Source organism: Asparagus officinalis, chromosome 5 (genome assembly GCF_001876935.1).
Source record: "Asparagus officinalis chromosome 5, Aspof.V1, whole genome shotgun sequence".
Classification (NCBI taxonomy): Eukaryota; Viridiplantae; Streptophyta; class Magnoliopsida; order Asparagales; family Asparagaceae; genus Asparagus; species Asparagus officinalis.
This window is the reverse complement of record NC_033798.1, coordinates 90,264,437-90,284,636: the sequence shown is the minus strand read 5'-3', so window position 1 is coordinate 90,284,636 and position 20,200 is coordinate 90,264,437. Positions and strand designations below refer to the sequence as shown.

The 20,200-nt window shown below is 36.7% G+C and overlaps 2 protein-coding genes across 3 annotated transcripts; both read left to right on the top strand.

Annotated features, from left to right (window-relative positions):
- LOC109842151 (protein FAR1-RELATED SEQUENCE 5-like) lies at window positions 10,968-12,639 on the top strand. Its single transcript, XM_020411059.1, has 2 exons — window positions 10,968-12,253; window positions 12,408-12,639. Exons 1-2 carry the CDS (start codon window positions 10,968-10,970, stop codon window positions 12,637-12,639), a joined length of 1,518 nt encoding a protein of 505 aa, XP_020266648.1.
- On the top strand, window positions 18,412-19,816 carry LOC109840109. 2 transcript variants are annotated; one of them, XM_020408622.1, is made up of 2 exons: window positions 18,412-18,564; window positions 19,216-19,816. In XM_020408622.1, the coding sequence occupies exons 1-2, from the start codon at window positions 18,468-18,470 to the stop codon at window positions 19,590-19,592; spliced, it is 474 nt and encodes a 157-aa protein (XP_020264211.1). In that variant the 5' UTR covers window positions 18,412-18,467; the 3' UTR covers window positions 19,593-19,816. The 2 variants fall into 2 exon arrangements, with proteins under 2 accessions (XP_020264211.1, XP_020264212.1); XM_020408623.1 differs by having other exon boundaries at window positions 18,416-18,564; window positions 19,219-19,816.

Genomic DNA, 20,200 nt, shown 5'->3' with positions numbered 1-20,200 from the left:
TAAATAATAACAAAAATAATAGGGAAAAAAATAAACCTAAACAAACTAGAGAACACAAGATTTTATAGTGGTTCAGATAGAAATCATGCGTCCACTCTCCCTTTATTATGAAGGGGCTTTCTCACTATGACCAGAATTCACCTAAATCACACCCCAATTCTAAATAATAACAAAAATAATAGGGAAAAAAATAAACCTAAACAAACTAGAGAACACAAGATTTTATAGTGGTTCAGATAGAAATCATGCGTCCACTCTCCCTTTATTATGAAGGGGCTTTCTCACTATGACCAGAATTCACCTAAATCACACCCCAATTCAGTAGATTTACAAAGACCGTACCCTGGATCTATCCGAAACCAGTTGTCTAATTTAACTCCTCAAAGATGAGTAACAACTAGCCCTAGCTAGTCCTAACCCTCAATTATCACTGGCTTGAGTGTGTTGTAAGAACAAGATAAAACAGACCAACCAAAATAGATTAAGTGCAAATCAAAAAGATTTTATAGCCCTTTCTAAGTAAGTCATTCTTCAAAATAATTGAAGCGAATATCGATAAAGAAGTGGTAATGATGTTGAATCCAAGGGCAGCTCTCCTCGTTAAAACGATCTGAAGATATTGAGCATAATGAGAAGGATTTTGACGAGGCTCTAGAGATTGAATCACATAATCAACTCTTTACAAAAACCCTAGAATAAATTTTTTTACTTTTTTCTCAATGCAAGAACCTCTCTAAAATATGAACTCTACCTATTTTATATAGCCTTTGATTATAAATGAAAATATATGTAGGAACCATAGGAGAAGTTGGAGATGAAAGGAGTCAATGAACGATTGAGATATAATCACAAAATCTGCCAAAACGCGTCATGACCAATGATAGTTAACACGGCCCTCGATAGTCCCCTATGCACCATTAATTGTATCCCTATACTCCGTTGATGGGTTGAAATCTGATTTTTGGAATTTATCGAATGTTCAGTAAAATCTATCAATGGTGTAGTTTGACTAGCGATAGGTCCATGTAGTCCATCGATGGTATGAATTCTGAATTCTATTTTTCTCTGATTGTATACTATAATTCACCAATTCTCATTGTGACCAGTGATAGTATCCTTTTGACCATCATTGGTTCAATAGCTAAAATTCACATAAATACTGATTTCCGCATCGTTTAGCTCATAACTTTCATATACCTATTTACGCATGAAATATATCATATTAAATAATCACCAATAATCATCAATAATAAATGGGAGTGTTATTACTCAAATAAGAGATATTGTATGAACAATGTTCTAGCACCAATATGGCTCCTATAGTTTTAGATTCAATTCCAAACCGGTTGTCAAAAAAAGAGGTAAGACTCATCTACTCGATATGACTAATAGGATGATTCTCACAACTTGTCTATCTCTAGGCTATCCAAACCGGCTTGCAAGGTCTGGCTCGAGCTAAGCAAAGACCCGTGCTAGATCCGAATCTGATTTAGTAAGGCTAGACACTACATACCGGGCTAGGCACCTAGTAGCCTAGTCAAAAATATTTTGAGTGGAAAATTCCAAAAGAATAACAAAAAATTAAAATATTCAGCAAAAAATTCCTTCTTATTATTAATAACTCAGAATTGCGATTTACGAACTTCATAGAATTTTAAAAATTAGAAAAAAATTTATTAATCGCTCAAATTTATAACATTTAAAAAAAATTATCGCAACACAATAGTATGAGTACATTCCAATTAGTTTGGCATCTACTATCTATATCAATATCATTTGCGACTCTTTCAAAAAAATAAAAGTATAAATTTATTAAGAGAATAAAAATTTATAAATAATTTTTTATTCTTTATCTGCGATCTCCAAATCTTCAAGTGCTTGAAAAGCAGCTACCCGTTCGATGCCTTGACATCTCTTTTCAGACCTGCACTAATCTTGTAAGCACATTACAACACAAATTGTACCAGCACCGAAAGACATTCTATGGTCATCAATCAACTGTTCCAAAGTGCTGAAGGCGCTTTCCAAAGCTACAAGAGAAACTTGGATTGTTAGAAAATCACAAGCCATGATGGAAAGTACCAGATTTTAAGTCAATGTAGTCTTCCACTATGATAAAAGATCAAAGTACGGTTCATTTATTCGTACATGATGAAAAGCATTGGATATTAAGCCAACCTAGTCTGGTTTATTTTTCCCGAGGTCGAACATACCGCAAGATGGATTGGACCAAGGCGATTTTTGTCCAGACCACTCGGGCACAGGCCCGAATTGCTGGGGGTACCACCCGGCCTGCCAAGCAAAACCCGATCACCGACCAAGAAAAACCTAAGCACCGGCCGAGCAAAAACCCGACCGGGTCTAGGCCGGGTGCAAGTTACTGGGATTTTTGGACCACCCTACCAGTCTCTTTCTACCAGAAATGAGTTTCCACCTCATATTCTATCTTTTCAATACACACGCATAAATTACAATTAACTATGACTCAATATAGCTTCTGAGAATTGTTTTATGCTAGATGTTAGCTTTCCAAGGCCTAACCTCATGACTGCATTAATTCAATAATCTAGTTACATTCCCCTTACTTCTAGAGTAGTAATATTCTCTAGAGCTTTACTACAGGGACCCAAAATATGGGACCAACATGGAGGACATGTGAGGTGTCCCCCTCCTATTGCATAATGAGCAGATCATCATTAATGATGTTCAACTCATTATATAATAGGAGGAGGATATCTCACATTTCCCATTGTTGGTCCCATATTTTGGATCCTTAGGAAATTTTTTAAAGCTAGATTTCTTCCTTTCTAAATGTCAATAACCACCAACTCGCTGGATGTGCACACTCTCTAAAGTTAGTAAAATCTATGCCTGGCTCTTCTCAATATTATTAGTATCCCTCAAGTGGTCCCATTTGCTTGGTGAAAGCATTAATGACTGCGACTAATGACCTAACCAAATTCACAAAAGAAAAATTCCTTAAGGACCTAAAATATGGGACCAATAGAGGGGACAAGTGAGGTGTCTCCATCCTATTGGATAATTAGTTGGCCATCATTAATGATGGCCAATTCATTATCCAATAGGAGGGAGACACCTCACTTGTCCCCTCTATTGGTCCTATATTTTGGGTCCCTGTAGCAAAGCTCTTCACAAAACAATGACTTCTTAGCCTTAGGTGCTCACCCTCTTAAATGTCGAGTCGAAGTTTCAACGTCCACAATCGCTACTTTTAGCTCGTAACTTTTATATGCCTATTTATGCATGAAATATATCATATCAAATAATCATTAATAATCATCAGTAATAAATGAGAGTGTTATTATTCAAATAACAGATATTGTATGAACAATATTCTAGCACCAATATGGCTCCTACAGTTTTAGATTCAATTCCAAACCGGTTGTGAAAAAAAGAGGTAAGACTCATCTACTCGATATGACTAATAGGACTATTCTCACCACTTGTTTATCTCTAGAGCTATCCAAAACGGCTGGCAAGATTTGGTTCGAGCTGAGCAAAGACGTGTGCTAGATCCGAATCCGATTTAGCAAGGCTAGGCACTACATACCGGGCTAGGCACCTAGTAGCCTAGTCAAAAAAAAATTTGAGTGAAAATTTTCAGAAGTATAACAAATAATTAAAATATTAAGCAAAAAATTACTTCTTATTATTTATAACTCATAATAGCGATTTACAAACTTCATAGAATTTTAAAAATTAGAATTTTTTATTAATCGCTCAAATTTATAACATTTTAAAAAAATTATCGCATCACAATAGTATGAGTACATTCCAATTAGTTTGACATCTACATATCTATATCAATATCATTTGCGTCTCTTTCCAAAAAATAAAAGTACAAATTTATTAAAAGAATAAAAAATTATAAAAGTATAAATAATTTTTTATTCTTTATCGTACTCCAAATCTTCAAGTGCTTGAAAAGCAGCTGCCCGTTTGATGCCTTGACATCCCTTTTCAGACATGCACTAATCTTATAAGCACATTACAACATAAATTGTACCTGCATCCAGAGACATTCTATGGTCATCAATCAACTGTTCCAAAGTGCTGAAGGCACTTTCCAAAGCTACAGGAGAAACTTGAATTGTTAGAAAATCACAAGCCATGACGAAAAGCACTAGATATTAAGTCAATGTATGTGTCTTCCACCATGATAAAAGATCAAAGTAAGGTTTATTTATTCGTACATTATGAAAAGCATTGGATATTATGCTGACCCAGTCTGGTTTATTTTGCCCGGGGCCAAACATACCCCAAGCCGGATTGGGCCAAGGCGATTTTTGTCCAGACCACTCGGGCACAGGACTGAATTGCTGGGGGTACCACCCGGCCTGCCAGGCAAAACCTGAGCACCGACCAAGAAAAACCTGAGCACCGGCCAGGGCAAAAACCCGGTCGGGTCCAGGCCAGGTGCGAGTTACTAGGCTTTTTGGACCACCCTACCAGTCTCTTGCTACCAGAAATGAGTTTCTACCCCATATTCTATCTTTTCAATACACACACATAAATTACAATTAACTATGACTCAATATAGCTTCTGAGAATTGTTTTATGCTAGCTGTCAACTTTCCAAGGCCTAACCTCATGACTGCACCAATAATCCAGTTACATTCCCCTTGCTTCTAGAGTAGTAATATTCTAGTTAGACCTCTTCCTTTCTAAACGTCAATAACCACCAACTAGCTAGATGCGCACACTCTCTAAGTTAATATAAAGCTAGATTTCTTCCTTTCTAAATGTCAATAACCACTAACTCGCTGGATGCGCACACTCTCTAAATTCAATAAAAATCTATGCCTGGCTCTTCTCAATATTATTAGTATCCCTCAAGTGGTCCCATTTGCTTGGTGACAGCATTCATGACTGCGACCAATCACCTGTCGAAATTCACAAAACTATGACTTCTTAGCCTTATGTGCTCACCCTCTTAAATGCCGACTCAAGTTTCGACGTCCACAATCGCCACGTAAACATATGGATTTGCTTATAAATAATAAGTAATCCAATTCAAGTATACCTCTATGGGAAGATTATGGATGGACAATAAGAGATTGGCTTTTTTCCTTTTTTTGGGTGAGAAAAGGACCATGGATGGACAAGAAAAGTAAGGGTTATAAAGGATTATTTCTTTAATTAGAATTCAAAATTAAACAAAACAAAATGGATGAGACCAGCTCCTAAGATCCTTTTAGAAATTGATTATTGATAGAATAATTAAGCATGCATTTTTAAGGAAGAAAGCAATTGCAACGATTTAGGAACATAAATCGACCAGATTAATCTACTTGGACTAAAATTAGCTCAAAAGAAGTAACTTTTAATTGATTATAAATTTTTTAATCCTATATTTATTTCTATAGACTAAACCCGCATCTTGAATTATCATGCAAATTAATTCTATATCTTTATAATGATGATGTTATTCATCATACAACTGCGAAGAGGGCAAATGAGTTACAGAGGCTCAGAAGCACGGCAGCGGATACCCTGGACACGGCAGAGACAGCAATGGATACCTTGGTATAGAGGCTCATGGTATTGAGGCTCTAGTATAATTCAATCTGACTATCCCAGCAACTTAAACTCAATTCCGCTGTCCTAACAATATGATCTAATATTACTTATTGGAATTAGACTGATCAAATGGGTACACAAAACCTGCAACGAAAATATTAAGATAAAAGCAAGCACAAGAAGGCATCATATATTTACGTGGTTCGCCTGCCACCGACATCATCAAGAGGAAATGAGAGATCCTCTATAACGAAATCGAAGTATAGAGACAGCAAAAATGGCCTACAATAATCATCAATTCATCATGCCTATTTCACACTACTCTCTCACCAAAGAACAATAGAAAGCGACGAAGAAACATGGAGAGAAAACCCTTAATATCTCTTCCATGACGGCCAAACTTCGATCACAAATTAAAAAACTCAAATTTAACAAGTCGTTAATTGAGTTTAGGGTTTTTGCTTGTAATTAATTAACCCCAAAATTTACCCCATTTATGTTAAAATGCGCATAGTTCTATATATTTTCTTGTAGTTATATGCTCTATACTACGTAGTTATACACACACTATTTTATAGGTACTCACTCTCTCTCTATATATATAATCGATCTCAAATAAACTACAAACATATCCATTCATCCCAGAATGATCACCAACCATAAAAGAACTCATTTATCATTATTTATAATAATATTTTTAAATTTTTGGCGTTTTACATTCACCCCTCCTTAAAGAGAATTTGGTCCCCGAAATTCAACAAGTTATTGTCAATCACCAGGTATGTGTCATATATGCAAAATTTACACTTAAAATCTAGAATGTGAATACTCCCACTTAACCTCTAGTCAAACAGAACTAGTACGTCAGGCAAAAAATCCAAACAAGGAACCCCCATGTATGTACCATATATTCCGAATGATTAGGTGTTAAGTGTTAATATTCACATTCCAGCGTGAAATGTAAATGTGACTATATAGATAAGATAAATACCGATGATACCATAACTAGCAATATATATCTGCTCGAACAGGTGTGGGTAGTCATGACGCATATCCTCCTCGTGCTCCCAGAAAGCTTCTTCAACTCCCTTCTTATTCCACTGCACCTTTACCAATGGGATTACATTATTCCGGAGTTTCTTGTCCTCCCTAGCAAGAATGCGAACAGGTGTCTCAATTGTAGTCAAATCCACCAGAAGCTCTAAATCTGGCACATCAACCACTCTCTGCTGTTCTTCATCTTGTAAGTGTTTCTTGAGCATCGCGATATGAAAGATATCATGCACACCTGACATCAACAGTGGAAGGTCTAGTCGGTATGAGACAGCTCCAACACGGTCTAAAATCCTGAATGAACCGATATATCTATTTGTTCTAAAGTCTGCCTCACAAGGTCTGGTCCAAGTAGTAAGCTATCCTCTGGCTCTGACCAACAAATCAGACATCTATAGGGCCTTCCATACAATGATTCATAAGGATCCATACCTATAGTCGATTGATAGCTATTGTTATAGGAAAACTCAATCAATGGTATATGATCTTTCCAGCTGCCTTAGAAATCTATCACGCATGCCCGAAGCATGTCCTCCAATATTTGGTTGACTCTCTCTGTTTGACCATCAGCCTACAGGTGAAAAACGCCGCTATACGCTAGCTTGCTGCCGAAAAACTTCTGGAAGCTCTCCTAGAAATGTAATACGAATATCGAGCCACGATCTGATACAAACATCTCTGGAACTCTATGCAATCTCACAATCTCCCGAATAAAAATTCTTGCATAAGTCTCTGCCGTGTGTGTTGTCTTAACTGACAAGAAGTGTGCCGACTTTGTCAGTCGATCGACAATCACCCATATGGAATCATTTCCTTTGTTAGACCTTGGCAATCCCACAATGAAATCTATTGAAATATCTGCCCGTTTCTATTCAAGAATGGGTAATGGCTATAGGGTACCAGCTGGTCTCTAATGTTCTGCCTTCACCTGCTAATAGGTAAAGCATTTAGATACATACTCCGCAACATCCATACGCATGTCGTTCCACCAAAAGTGTCACTTTAAGTCATTGTACATTTTGGTTGTATCCGGATGTATTGTGTCCCTGGTACGGTGTGCCTCATCAAATAATTTCTTCTTCAACTGTGGATTATCTAGTACTACCAACTAACCTCTCATTCAAAAGCCTCCATCTGATTTGATGGTCCAATCGGCCTTGGGCTCTTTATAAATTTCCCATTTTCGTCTCTGATACCAACTGTGACGCCCCTGGTTTCACACATGGATGCAGTTCAAGGTGAATCCAAACACGTCAAACCTGTCATGCACCCTCCACTGTGCATAAACACGTTTCACTATCATAATTACTATCACTCTAGTAGAAACAAAATATAAAATAGAGAGGGTACAAGTAGATACAACATAGATAAAAATATACGTAGCACAATGTAGAGAAAAGATATCCAACAATATTATTATGTTCCATCAGAAGAAAAGAGAGTACATTTGTTAAACTGAAATAAGAGTAAGGAGTGTCTAAAACGAAAAGAGTCAATAGAATAGTACAAAGGCACTCAACCTCCAAAATAAAATATATCTCTAAAATATTGAAACCATATATAGTCTATTGTGGAGCACTAACTAGCTACATATAAATGACAAAAATCTATACTGAGTTCCCGACAACCTGCGGCTCTCCGAACCCTTGACTCGCTACCTAAAAAAGATGAAAATAACGAGCATCAAAGCGCTAGTGAGAACATCTCTACCGCCCCAGGGGGAAGAGATTAGGTGTATAAAAAATATTAATCATAGCATATATAAATATATAAATCATATATCCTGAACTAAGATGAGTTAAGATTTAGAAATTTACAACATGAGATGAGTACATCGAGCGAAATAATCCAAACAAGAAAATCGTCATATATATACTATGTATCTCAAATTCTGGATCGCTAAATATCAACTCCAAATCCTATAAATAAATAAATCAACAATGAAAAATACACCATCAACATCTCATCCAAAATAAGTCGTGTATGTCGTATCATAGATCTCACGCTACCCTCAGGTAGGTGGCACTGAAACAAATGTACAATCCTGTGAAAGCCTCGTCAAGTATGCACCGCCACATAAGAATGTCAAATGTTGGACTACATCCACAAACAGTACTCGTCTAAGTTCTAGGCGTCCTAAATAAGTAGAGTGTAGACGTTCCTAATATCATGCGGCTCACAGACTAGCACACTCAGAGTGCAGTCACCCGCTATATCATACTGTACATAGACTTGCGCACTCAATCACCAAAACAATAATGCATCACGGAGTGTAGTCGCCCACGTTCTCATGCGATGCATGGACTAACGTACTCAGAGTGTAGTCGCCTACGTTCTCATTGATATGCATGGACTAACGTACTCAAGCATCCACAACTATTGTAAACCGAAACAATCGTCACTCCCTATCGTGACAAACACAAAAATATTATACTACGCACTACCAAAAGCTCGTGCATGATCAAACCCAATACGTGAATTCTCATGGTCACGCACGTGTATCAACGTGTGACTCGTACTTCATGTTTGCGATTGAACACACATGGAAGATTAGCATTTTCAAAACAGCACTAGGTCGGTCGATTGATATCTCATCAGCCGACCAGATGGCGACATGCACAAACATCCAACCTTGATCGGTTGGTTATTAAATATGTCGATCGACCGACCAGAGAGAAAACTTGCTGACCAATCGGTCGACTGATTATTTTGATCAGTCGACCGGCTAGAGAGAAATTTTCAGCTCCTAAGAAATTAGTCCGGTCAGCTGATCCTTCTGATCAGTCGACCGACTAGGTGACAGATCAAAAAATGTCAGGTTTTCTCTAAAATTCACCAAAGTCAAAAATTTTCAAAGAAACTCATATATAAAAATCTTGATTTGGTGTAATTAGGGTTTACTCTGATACATGAAACCACAAATATAAATTTGAGGGGATCTAATAACCCTAACATGATTTTGTTTGTAAATTAATCATGAAAACAATTAAATTAGAAAATAATCTCATGTTAGATTTACTTCAAATCTTCAACTCTAATTAAAGAATTCATTTCATAACTTTTAAAGCAGAAAAATCAAACTTTTACGTCACAAAATTTAAGGGGGTGATCTCTACTCATATAATAGGTTTTAAATGCAATAAAAACTAAGAAAACAGGGATGAGTTTGGAGGAGATGAAAATCACCTTTTGAAAATATTTTGATCTGTCAAACGTGGAAGAAAACCCCATCCTTCTTTACAAACGCCATAGATTTCACCCTCCTCTTGAACCCTACTTCACAAATCTTCTCAGAACGTGAGGGATGAAGAAGAAAAAACGTGAAAGTCAGGTGTGTATGTGTGTGTGTGTGTGTATATATATATATATATATATATATATATAGAGAGAGAGAGAGAGAAAACTGTAGAAGCACTGCCCAGTGCACAATGCGGAGCGCTGCCTGGGTTTTTCTGAAAAATACCACACCGCGATTCTCAAAAAAGGACGCTCTCTCTCTCTCGCCGCCACCAGCCACGACCTCCTCCTCCACGCGATCCAGTCCCCCGCGACGAATCCCTACTCCCTCGCTCGATCTCTCACACGCCGCCACGAGATCCTCCTATCGGAACTCCAGTGCTCCGCCACGAGATCCTCCTCCACGAGCGTGAGCTTCTCTCTCAGATCCTCCTCAACGAGAACCTCCGCCACGAGATCCTCCTATCGGAACTCTAGTCCCCGTCGCCACCGTGCGTGAGCTTCTCTCTCAGTTCGTTTACAAAATTTTTCTTTCTTTTTTAATCTCTTAAATATTCACCTCCTACACTTGATGGACTACCGTTTTGCTTTCATCACTTTCAAACTGGCACAATTTGTCAATTGAATCCACTAATGTAACACACATATAACTGGTTTCAAACTGGCACAATTCGTTTACAAACTTTGGGTATTCCGCACATCATTATCCTTCAGGATTTGTAGATGTTTGTCACTTGGAATTTTATATTTTTAAATTAGTCTACATATCATTGGAACTGTAATGTAGTATCCCCATTCATATCAGTTACTTCAAATGAGTTCCTATGGTAAGCTTTGTGAATTGGGAGAAATATACCATCAGTTTATAAAATATAATATCATGATAAACCTATTTGAGTTTAAAACTATCAAATAAGCCCCCTTTGAGAGTTTAAACTGAAGTTGATATTTGGGTATTTTATAGTTGTTTCTTGATGAATCCATGCATCTCTTTGATATTTGGGTATTTTATAGTTGTTTCTTGATGAATCCATGCATCTCTTTTACAGCAAAAAAGGTGTTTGAAATGGGAGAATCAAGTGCTTTGTTTCTTGATGAATCCATGCATCTCTTTTACAGCAAAAAAGGTGTTTGAAATGGGAGAATCAAGTGCTAGTGGAATTGAAATTTCCGCCAGTACAGAAAATGCTCCTAAGCCACTACTCGGAATGAAATTTAATACTTATGAAGAAGCTTATAACTATTATAACCATTACGCATTGTTGATGGGTTTTGGAATAAGGAAGAGCACGGTAAATTACTCGAAGAAGACAAGAGACGTGCTGGACAGAAAGTTTGTTTGTGATAAGGAGGGATATAGATCTAATAGAGACAAGATGGAGATGCCTTTTCGGCGAGAGACCAGAGTGGGATGTAAGGCAATGATGAGAGTTAAAGTATTGGAAGACAAATCGTGGGAGGTCACGGGGTTTGTTGACGAACATACAAATCATGTGTTGAGTAGTCCAGACAAAGCAAAGATGCACAGATCACACCAACAATTTCATAAAACTCAAAGTTGTAAAAAACTTATTGAGAGTCTGCAAGAAGAAGGTATGCCTCCATCCACTATTTCTCGCGTCATTAATGCAACCAATGGAAGAGAAGGCGAATTAGTGACACCAAAAAAGTGTATTGATCACATCAGATACCAGAGAGTCAACAATATTGGCCATGAATGCATATCTATCATTCGACATTTTCAGAGTATGACAGCGAATGATCCAGAATTCTATTTTGCAATTGAAGTGGATAGTAGTGGACAAATGAGGAGTGTTTTCTGGGCTGACGGAAGATCAAGAGCGTCTTATTTACAATTCAGTGATGTTGTTGTGTTTGATGTGACATACAGAACTAATAAGTTCAGTCTTCCATTTGCTCCATTTACTGGTGTGAATCATCATAGACAGTCCACTTTACTTGGTTGTGCATTATTAGCTGATGAACAAGAAGATACCTTTGTGTGGTTATTTCAAGAATGGCTGAAATGCATGCATGGGGTTGAACCAGGTGCTATTATAACAGATCAGGATAGAGCCATGTGTAATGCTATTCACTCCGTGTTTCCAATGACAAGACATCGTTATTGCTTTTGGCACATGCAAAAACACATTACTGATCATTTGCCTACTTTGGTTTCTCGTTATGGTGAACAGTTTCAAAGGTATTGGGGCTTATGGTGTAATAGTTCTTCAATTGAACAGTGTGAAGGATATTGGCTAGAGATGAAGGAGAAGTTTGATATAAATGAAGAAGGGGATGGATGGTTGCAAACTGTTTACAAATATCGAGATCATTGGGTGTCATGTTATTTGAAGGACACTTTTTTTGCTGGAATGAGATCGAGCCAAAGAAGTGAAAGTATAAATGCATTTTTTGATGGGTATGTTAACTCACAGACTCAATTACACGAGTTTGTATTACAATATGAAAAAGCATTAACTCATCGTCGCTTAAGTGGTTACTTATGAAGAATCCAGCAAGATGCAATTCATTTGTTCTTGTGCTTTGTTTGAAACTAATGGTGTTGTATGTAGACATATATTGTCGCTAATGATGGCTAGCCAAATTTCTTCATTACCCGACCATTACATCCTACACCGTTGGACTATACATGCTCGACATCGTAATATTGGGGTTGGCAATATTGTATTTGGAAGAAACCTCACAAGATGTGAAAAGAAGATTAATTTGTTGAAATCTTGGGCTTTAAGAGCAAAATTCAATAATGCTCTCGAGCTTGCATTTGATTCAGAAGAGAGGATGTAAAAATTAGATAATGTGTTAACAAAATTCATAGAATCACTTGAAGAAGAAGTTAGAGAAACAGAAGATAATCCTCAGATTTCCGCACCCATTTCACATACAATGGAGCACATTCCTCAAATTACAGTTCGTGATCCTGAAAAATCTGCAAGGACTAAAGGTCGTCCACGCAATGCCACTAGAATTCAGTCAGGCTTAGAACAAGCACAAGAAAAAAAAGAGAGGAAGAAGCGTATATGTAGCAGATGTGGGGAACTCGGGCATTATAATACTAGTTGTAAAGTCAATTTGCCAAGGTACAATTACTTTTTTTTTCATATGTAGCTTTTTTGTGAATTTCTTATATGTTTAGTTTTTTTCAAGTATAGAATTGTCCTATATCATGCACAATATCTAATTATTTAAAGATCTCTTTACACTAGAGCAAAGTGATTATTGTGGTTTGTCCATTTATTATTGCTTGATGTGGTCTGATTTCCCTGGTCATTGATTGTTAATCATCTAGTTGCTAAGTTAGTTATTTATCATTGCAATGCCTGTTTTGTTTTACTCTCTATCTAAATTTATCATTGCAATGTCTGATTTTGGTCCTATATCATGCACGTTACTGATCATTTTCTTTACTATTTAATTTTTAAAAACTGCCAGTTTCATACTTTGATTTTTCATATATAGCTATTGTTTGCAAGCATTGACATGAAACTTACATTTGAGAAAGTATACAAACGCTAAAGAGGGAAACTTACATTATTTATGTATGATTATTTTACCTGTGTTCATCCCCGTATTTTCTTTTTGTAGGCAACAGTAAAAAGAAATCTGCAAACAAGCCGAAGGGTGCTGCTTCAGTAGATGCCATGCTATTGTTGGAAGAAGATGGGTAGATTGCACATTTAAAAACTTGTTGAGCATTTTGTAAGAATTCCGTTTGATAATCTTGCCTTAGTCAAAGATTGCCTAGCATTTGTTGTGCTTTTCAGCCAAACAATTCTTATTGTACTTTGTTTGAAGTTCAATTGGTATGTATCTACATCAGCTCCAAACTCTGAGGGAATGTATCTGTATGAAATTCTGTATGAAATTCTGGAGGTATGTTGGTGATTATGATTGCCTAGTATTTGTCGTGCTTTGTGGGTTGAATGTGTTGAATGTGTTGCTGCATTGCAGTGAATTGTTGGGGATTATGATTGCTTCCGCGGTTTTGAACGAATTAGATTGATGTAACAGAAGCAAATTACATTTTCTTTGCCCCTTGGTGCAAGCTCCCCCCGAGCAAACTCCAGAGCTTCTTCTATTTTTCCATGACAGATCAGTTCTATTAATCTCTGCTGTTCTATTTTTTCATGACAGATCAGTTCTATGTTTCCTGCCACCAATATCAGTCATCATTATAGCAATATGAAAATACTGACTGCATTGGCAACAAACTCTCCAATGCAGCAACACATTCAACTTAACAACACCAAATCCCACAAATACAAATAAATCAAAAGCCTAAGCCCGCACATAAGATGCACAAACTCACAAACTCTAGAAATATTAAGTACAAACCAAGCATAGAATAATTCAGTTCTAGAAATCAAACAAAAGGTTAAAATTGAGTAGAACTGCGCACAAATCATGATACAAACTGACCACAAAAACGCTCAAATTTGTGTACAAACTAAGTACAAAATGACCAAAGTTGTGCAAGCTGATCCTCACATTGAAGAATCATACACGAATCACATCACATGTTTCCCCTAATAGAGAAACCAACAAATATTGCAACGATACATACTAGAAATATTAAACTTGTAAACACTGAACCTAATACAAAAGCATAGATGTACTTAATAGCAGTTTTCCCAGGTTTTCCCTTGTCCTCAAGAAGATTATGCCCCTCTAGAAACATTTGTTCTTGAACACAAACATGTGGCTGCACATGCCTTGAGCTGGATGCTGAATCACGCGCGCTTAAGTGCTTCTCCCATTCGACAAACATGTGGCTGCACATGCCTTGAGCTGGATGCTGAATCACGCGCGCTTAAGTGCTTCTCCCATTCGCTCAAAGCCTCTTCATACGTTGCATATCCTTTGCAGGAGGCATTTGGGAATCTATCAACTTGAGATTTGCATCCCTCCCAATTTTCAAAAATACCACAACGTCGACCTCTCTTTACAACATAAAAACTCTTTCTTGCCATTATATCACCTGGAAATTTGTGCCTTGAAAAAATATTATCAATGGAAAAAAGACAAGTGAATATCAACTAGTTACGACTATATAGTGGAAATTTCATGATAAAATCATGTTAACTCATACTTCTTTTTTCCTTCTTTACTCATTCTCAGTCTGATATCAAACATTGTTAGTAATTTTTCTAGTACTCATTTTCAGTGTAGTATTAGACATTAATAGTAAATGAATTGCTTAAGACAATATGCCCTTGCTAACTTGCTCATCTACCTAATTACTTCTTTTTTAACACTTGGACAATATAATTCCACCATGAAAATTCTTTTTTTTTCCTGTTCTTATTTATTTATTTATGTTTTTGAAGACAATGTATCTCACAACTTGGGGAACCTCCATATTACAAGTCAAATATATATATTTTTTTAAATCACAGACAAATATCTTATTATAACATATATGGCCCTAAAAAATTTTGATGAGGTTATATGAGTTGCAAACAATAATGCTGCTGAGTTGAGCCATTATCTCAAGAGAACTACCATATTATAACATGCACGATGAACAATAATGCTGCTGAGTTGAGCCATTATCTCAAGAGAACTACCATATTATAACATGCACGATGAAATTAGATGAGTTCAACCTAAAAAATTAATAGGTTCAATTTCATGAGGTTAAAATCACAAATTCAGGAGACCTTTAGCTATAGAAAAATTACCTGAAAATGTGATACCTTGATGAGTGATGCAACCAAAAGGGTAGTCCATCAAGTGTAGGAGGTGAATATTTAAGAGAATAAAAAAGAAAGAAAAATTTTGTAAACGAACTGAGAGAGAAGCTCACGTACGGTGGCGAAGGGGACTGGAGTTCCGATAGGAGGATCTCGTGGCGGAGGTTCTCGTTGAGGAGGATCTGAGAGAGAAGCTCACGCTCGTGGAGGAGGATCTCGTGGCGGAGCACTGGAGTTCCGATAGGAGGATCTCGTGGCGGCGTGTGAGAGATCGAGCGAGGGAGTAGGGATTCGTCGCGGGGGACTGGATCGCGTGGAGGAGGAGGTCGTGGCGGGTGGCGGCGCACTGGTTCTCGTGGCGGGGGAAAAAACCGACGAGCAATTGCGGAGCTTGGACAAATTGGGGAGATCGAACGAATTTTTGAGAGAGAACTGAGGGATTCTCCAAATTTGGGGAGAGAGAACTGAGTTTTTGAGATTGAATGGGGAGGAAGAGGGATTCTCCAAATTTGGGGATCTGAGAGTTACGAAGGGAGAGAGAGAGAGAGCGTCCTTTTTTGAGAATCGCGGTGTGGTATTTTTCAGAAAAACCCAGGCAGCGCTCCGCATTGTGCACTGGGCAGTGCTTCTACAGTTTTCTCTCTCTCTCTCTCTCTCTCTCTCTCTATATATATATATATATATATATATATATATATATATATATATATATATATATATATATATATATATAATATATATATATATATATATGAGATTAATGGGTATCCTTGTCATAGAGGGGATTTCCTCCTTGACGCCTCTAAAATGCACATGATTGAGTGAATATTATGGATGATCCGCTCGTTGAAACTTGATCTACATATTCTAAAACCCCAACACAGCCAAGTTTGGGGTGAACCCGTCGTCGTTTGACCTTTCATCCCATGCGTATCAATTTTAACGGATTTTTTGTTTTTTTATTTTTTTTTTTTTTTTTTTTTATTTTTTTTTTTTTTTTTTTTTTTTTTTTTTTTTTTTTTTTTTTTTGTTTTTTTTTGTTTTTTTTTTTTTTTTTTTTTTTTTTTTTTTTTTTTTTTTTTTTTTTTTTTTTTTTTTTGTTTTTTTTTTTTTTTTTTTTTTTTTTTTTTTTTTTTTTTTTTTTTTTTTTTTTTTTTTTTTTTTTTTTTTTTTTTTTTTTTTTTTTTTTTTTTTTTATTTTTTTTTTTTTTTTGAATGAATAGAACTTTTCGAACATGGCTTGAGTGGAGGGTGCAAAGGCAGACGAGACGGATTCACGCAGCAAACTTGGTGTGTTTGGGTTTTAGAATATGTAATCAAGTCAACGAGCGGATCATCATAATGTCGTTCATCATGTGATTTTTAGAGGGCGTCAAGGAGGAATCCCTCATGCCTATGACAAGGATACCGCAATTAATCTCTCTGCTCTGCTCATCTCATCTCTATATATATATATATATATATATATATATATATATATATATATATATATATATATATATATAATCGATCTCAAATCGATTACAAACAGATCCATTCATCCCAGAATGATCACCAACCATAAAAGAACTCATTTATCATTATTTATAAAAATATTTTCAAAATTTCAGAGTTTTACAGATTAAGAGAAAAACACATCATTAATAATACATTTATTTAATTAAAATTGATAATATGGGCATAAAAGTATAATAAAATGTGATGATCAAGTGGCTAAGGGTCACCCCTTAGCGCACAACCTTGAATATTCCAAGAAATTAAATTCTTGTGGGTGCTCTCAAGAGAGTTGAAGTTGAGACCCTGAAGTGCTGCTCATTGGCATCTTATCAACTCTGCTAGACCCTCTTGAATAATGATATTAATTATCTAAATAGTATAAAATAATTTAATTATGATCAGACCCACTAAGATAAGTCAATAATATTAGCACATGCATATAACGACTAATTGTAAATATTCTCAGGATCCGTGTAAGAAGCAAGCCCAATGCATGCGAGGAGATCCGGAGCATATCCCTTCACAAGGCATGTCTCTTGTTGTATCTTTGTCTAAACTTACCATGTAATTAAATGCCATAGATCAATAGAAAAATGCTAAGTGCATTACTTATTTTACTACTTTGGCACAACTGCTCACAAAGGAGTCGGGGCCTTACTTTAAAATTATATTGATGGCTCATCATGGCCCCACTCTTGTGTGAATGGTAATGCCAAACTAGTAGAGAAAGTATAGTACACTTATCACTACTCATATCAATAGCGATTGCTCATGGTGGCTCAAAGGCATTCATCTCCTGCGCGTCATTCATACTAAAAATTTATACTCTTGCTACTAGAAATGAGTTTCCACCTCATATTCTATCTTTTTAATACACATATATGTGGACTACAACTATTTATGACTCAGTATATAGCTTCTGAGAATTGTTTTATTCTGGCTGTCAGCTTTCCAAGGCCTAACCTCATGACTATATTAATTCAATAATCCAGTAACATTAATTCCCCTCTCTTCTAGAGTAGGTATTATTCTAGCTAGATCTCTTCCTTTCTAAACGTCAATAACCACCAACTAGCTAGATACGCACACTCTCTAAGTAAATAAAAAGCTAGATCTCTTCCTCTCTAAATGTCAATAACCACCAACTAGTTACATGCGCGCACTCTCTAAAGTTAATAAAAATCTACACCTGGCTCTTCTCAATATTATTAGCATCCCTCGAACGTTCCCATTTGCTTGGTGACACTATTCATGACTGCGACCAATCACTCATCCAAATTCACAGAACGCGACTTCTTAGCCTTATGTGCTCACCCTCTTAAATGCCGAGGCCTAGGCGAAGTTTCAACGTTCACAAATCGCCACGTAAACATGGATTTGCTTATAAATATGTAATCCAATTCAAGTATCAGCAAGGAGAAAGACATGGCTTCCAAGTCTTTGCTTGTTTTAGGTGTTCTCCTCGCTAGCGTTCTCCTCATCTCCTTTGAGGTGGCTGCTCGAGAGCTCGCCGAGCAAAATGGTTCAATTCATTCAATTAATACTCTGATATTATGTTAAGATTGAGGAATCTTTGCATACTTAGATTTTTTTTATTAATATACGTGCATGAGATTTTTATTTTTTTTTACCTCGTTCTTTAATTAGCAATTATAACGGATCTACAATCTTTCTTTTTCACGTTAATCTAATCTATCTAACTTAAACGTAATTTTGTTCTTTATTCATACAAATGGGAAGATTATGGATGGACACAAAGAGATTGGCGCTTATTTTTAATTATTTATTATTTATTATTATTATTTTTGGTGAGAAAAGGACCATGGATGGACAAGGAAATTAATTAAGAGTTATAAAGGATTATTTCTTTAGAATAAGAAATTAAACAAAACAAAATGGATGAGGCCAGTTTCTAAGATCCTTTTAGAAATTAAAAATTGATAAAAATAATTTAGCATGTATTTTTTAAGGAAGAAAGCAATTGCAAAGATTTAGGAACATAGATCGACCAAACTAATCTACTTGGACCAAAATTGGCTCAAAAGAAGTAACTCTTAATTGATTATAAGTTTTTTAAATATATATTTATTTCTAGACTAAACCCATGTACATCTTGAATTATCATGCAAAGTAATTCTATGTTTTTACAATGATGATGTTATTCATCATACAGCAGAGAAGGCAAATGAGTTAGAGGATCAGAAGTACGGTGGAGGATACCAAGGACACTACGGCGGAGGCAGCGGTGGATACCCTGGACACGGTGGAGGCGGAGGTGGTTACGCCTGGGACAAGCGGATGGAGGTGGTGGAGGATACCCTGGACACGGTGGAGGAGGTGGAGGATAACCCTGGGACACGGTGGAGGCGGAGGAGGATACCCTGGACACGGTGGAGGAGGTGGAAGGATCCCTGGACACGGTGGAGGGGCGGAGGATACGCCGGGCATGGCCCGGGCACGGGCAGCTGCATACCCGATGGATGCTGTGGGCATGGATACGCAAGGTGGTTGCCGATGCTGTGCCACTGCCAACGAGGTTCCCGATGCTGAGTACATGGAAGAGCCAAAAAACTAGAAATATTGGCTCAGATCACTAGTAAAATTATGTAGTGTGTATTAATAAGTCGCCGTTGCTAAATCCATTGTGATTACCTACGGTTCTGGAGAATAAATGCTTTGTGCATTGTGTACGAGAGAGTGAGACCACGAGACTGGTTGTAAGTTACTTTTTAAGTATTTATGTCTTTTGGTTATGAGATAAAAATTTATGTGTATCGCGTGCCAACTAATACTAAGGTCTGTCAATCATGATACATGCTAGCATAGTTTATGGAAAATTTCCTTTTTAATTAGCTCTTCTCGAAACCAAAATAAATGGTGCTAAAATGCCCAAAATTGCTAGGAAACTTACTCAAGGATGGAGCTTAATCTCAAATGAGAAAATTTCAGGTAATGACAAAGTCTAGATCATATAGAATTCCAATATCCTAAATGGAATTTCTACTCCTACTGTTTCTCAACCTGTAGAGACCCCAATGACACTACGGATTCATACTCAACCCGTGAGTAAGTCTTCGTCTTCTTCTACTTCTAGGGTTACTAGGGTAGATAGTGTTGATAGTGATGATGGAATTCCTATTAGTCATTCTTTGGTTACT

Excerpts from the sequence above, each read along its gene's own strand:
- LOC109842151 (XM_020411059.1), top strand. The coding sequence starts at position 10,968 with ATGGGAGAATCAAGTGCTAGTGGAATTGAAATTTCCGCCAGTACAGAA. Across the intron at positions 12,254-12,407 it reads ATAAATGCATTTTTTGATGG|ACATATATTGTCGCTAATGA; the intron begins GTATGTTAACTC and ends TGTTGTATGTAG.
- LOC109840109 (XM_020408622.1), top strand. The coding sequence starts at position 18,468 with ATGGCTTCCAAGTCTTTGCTTGTTTTAGGTGTTCTCCTCGCTAGCGTT. Across the intron at positions 18,565-19,215 it reads AGAGCTCGCCGAGCAAAATG|CAGAGAAGGCAAATGAGTTA; the intron begins GTTCAATTCATT and ends TTCATCATACAG.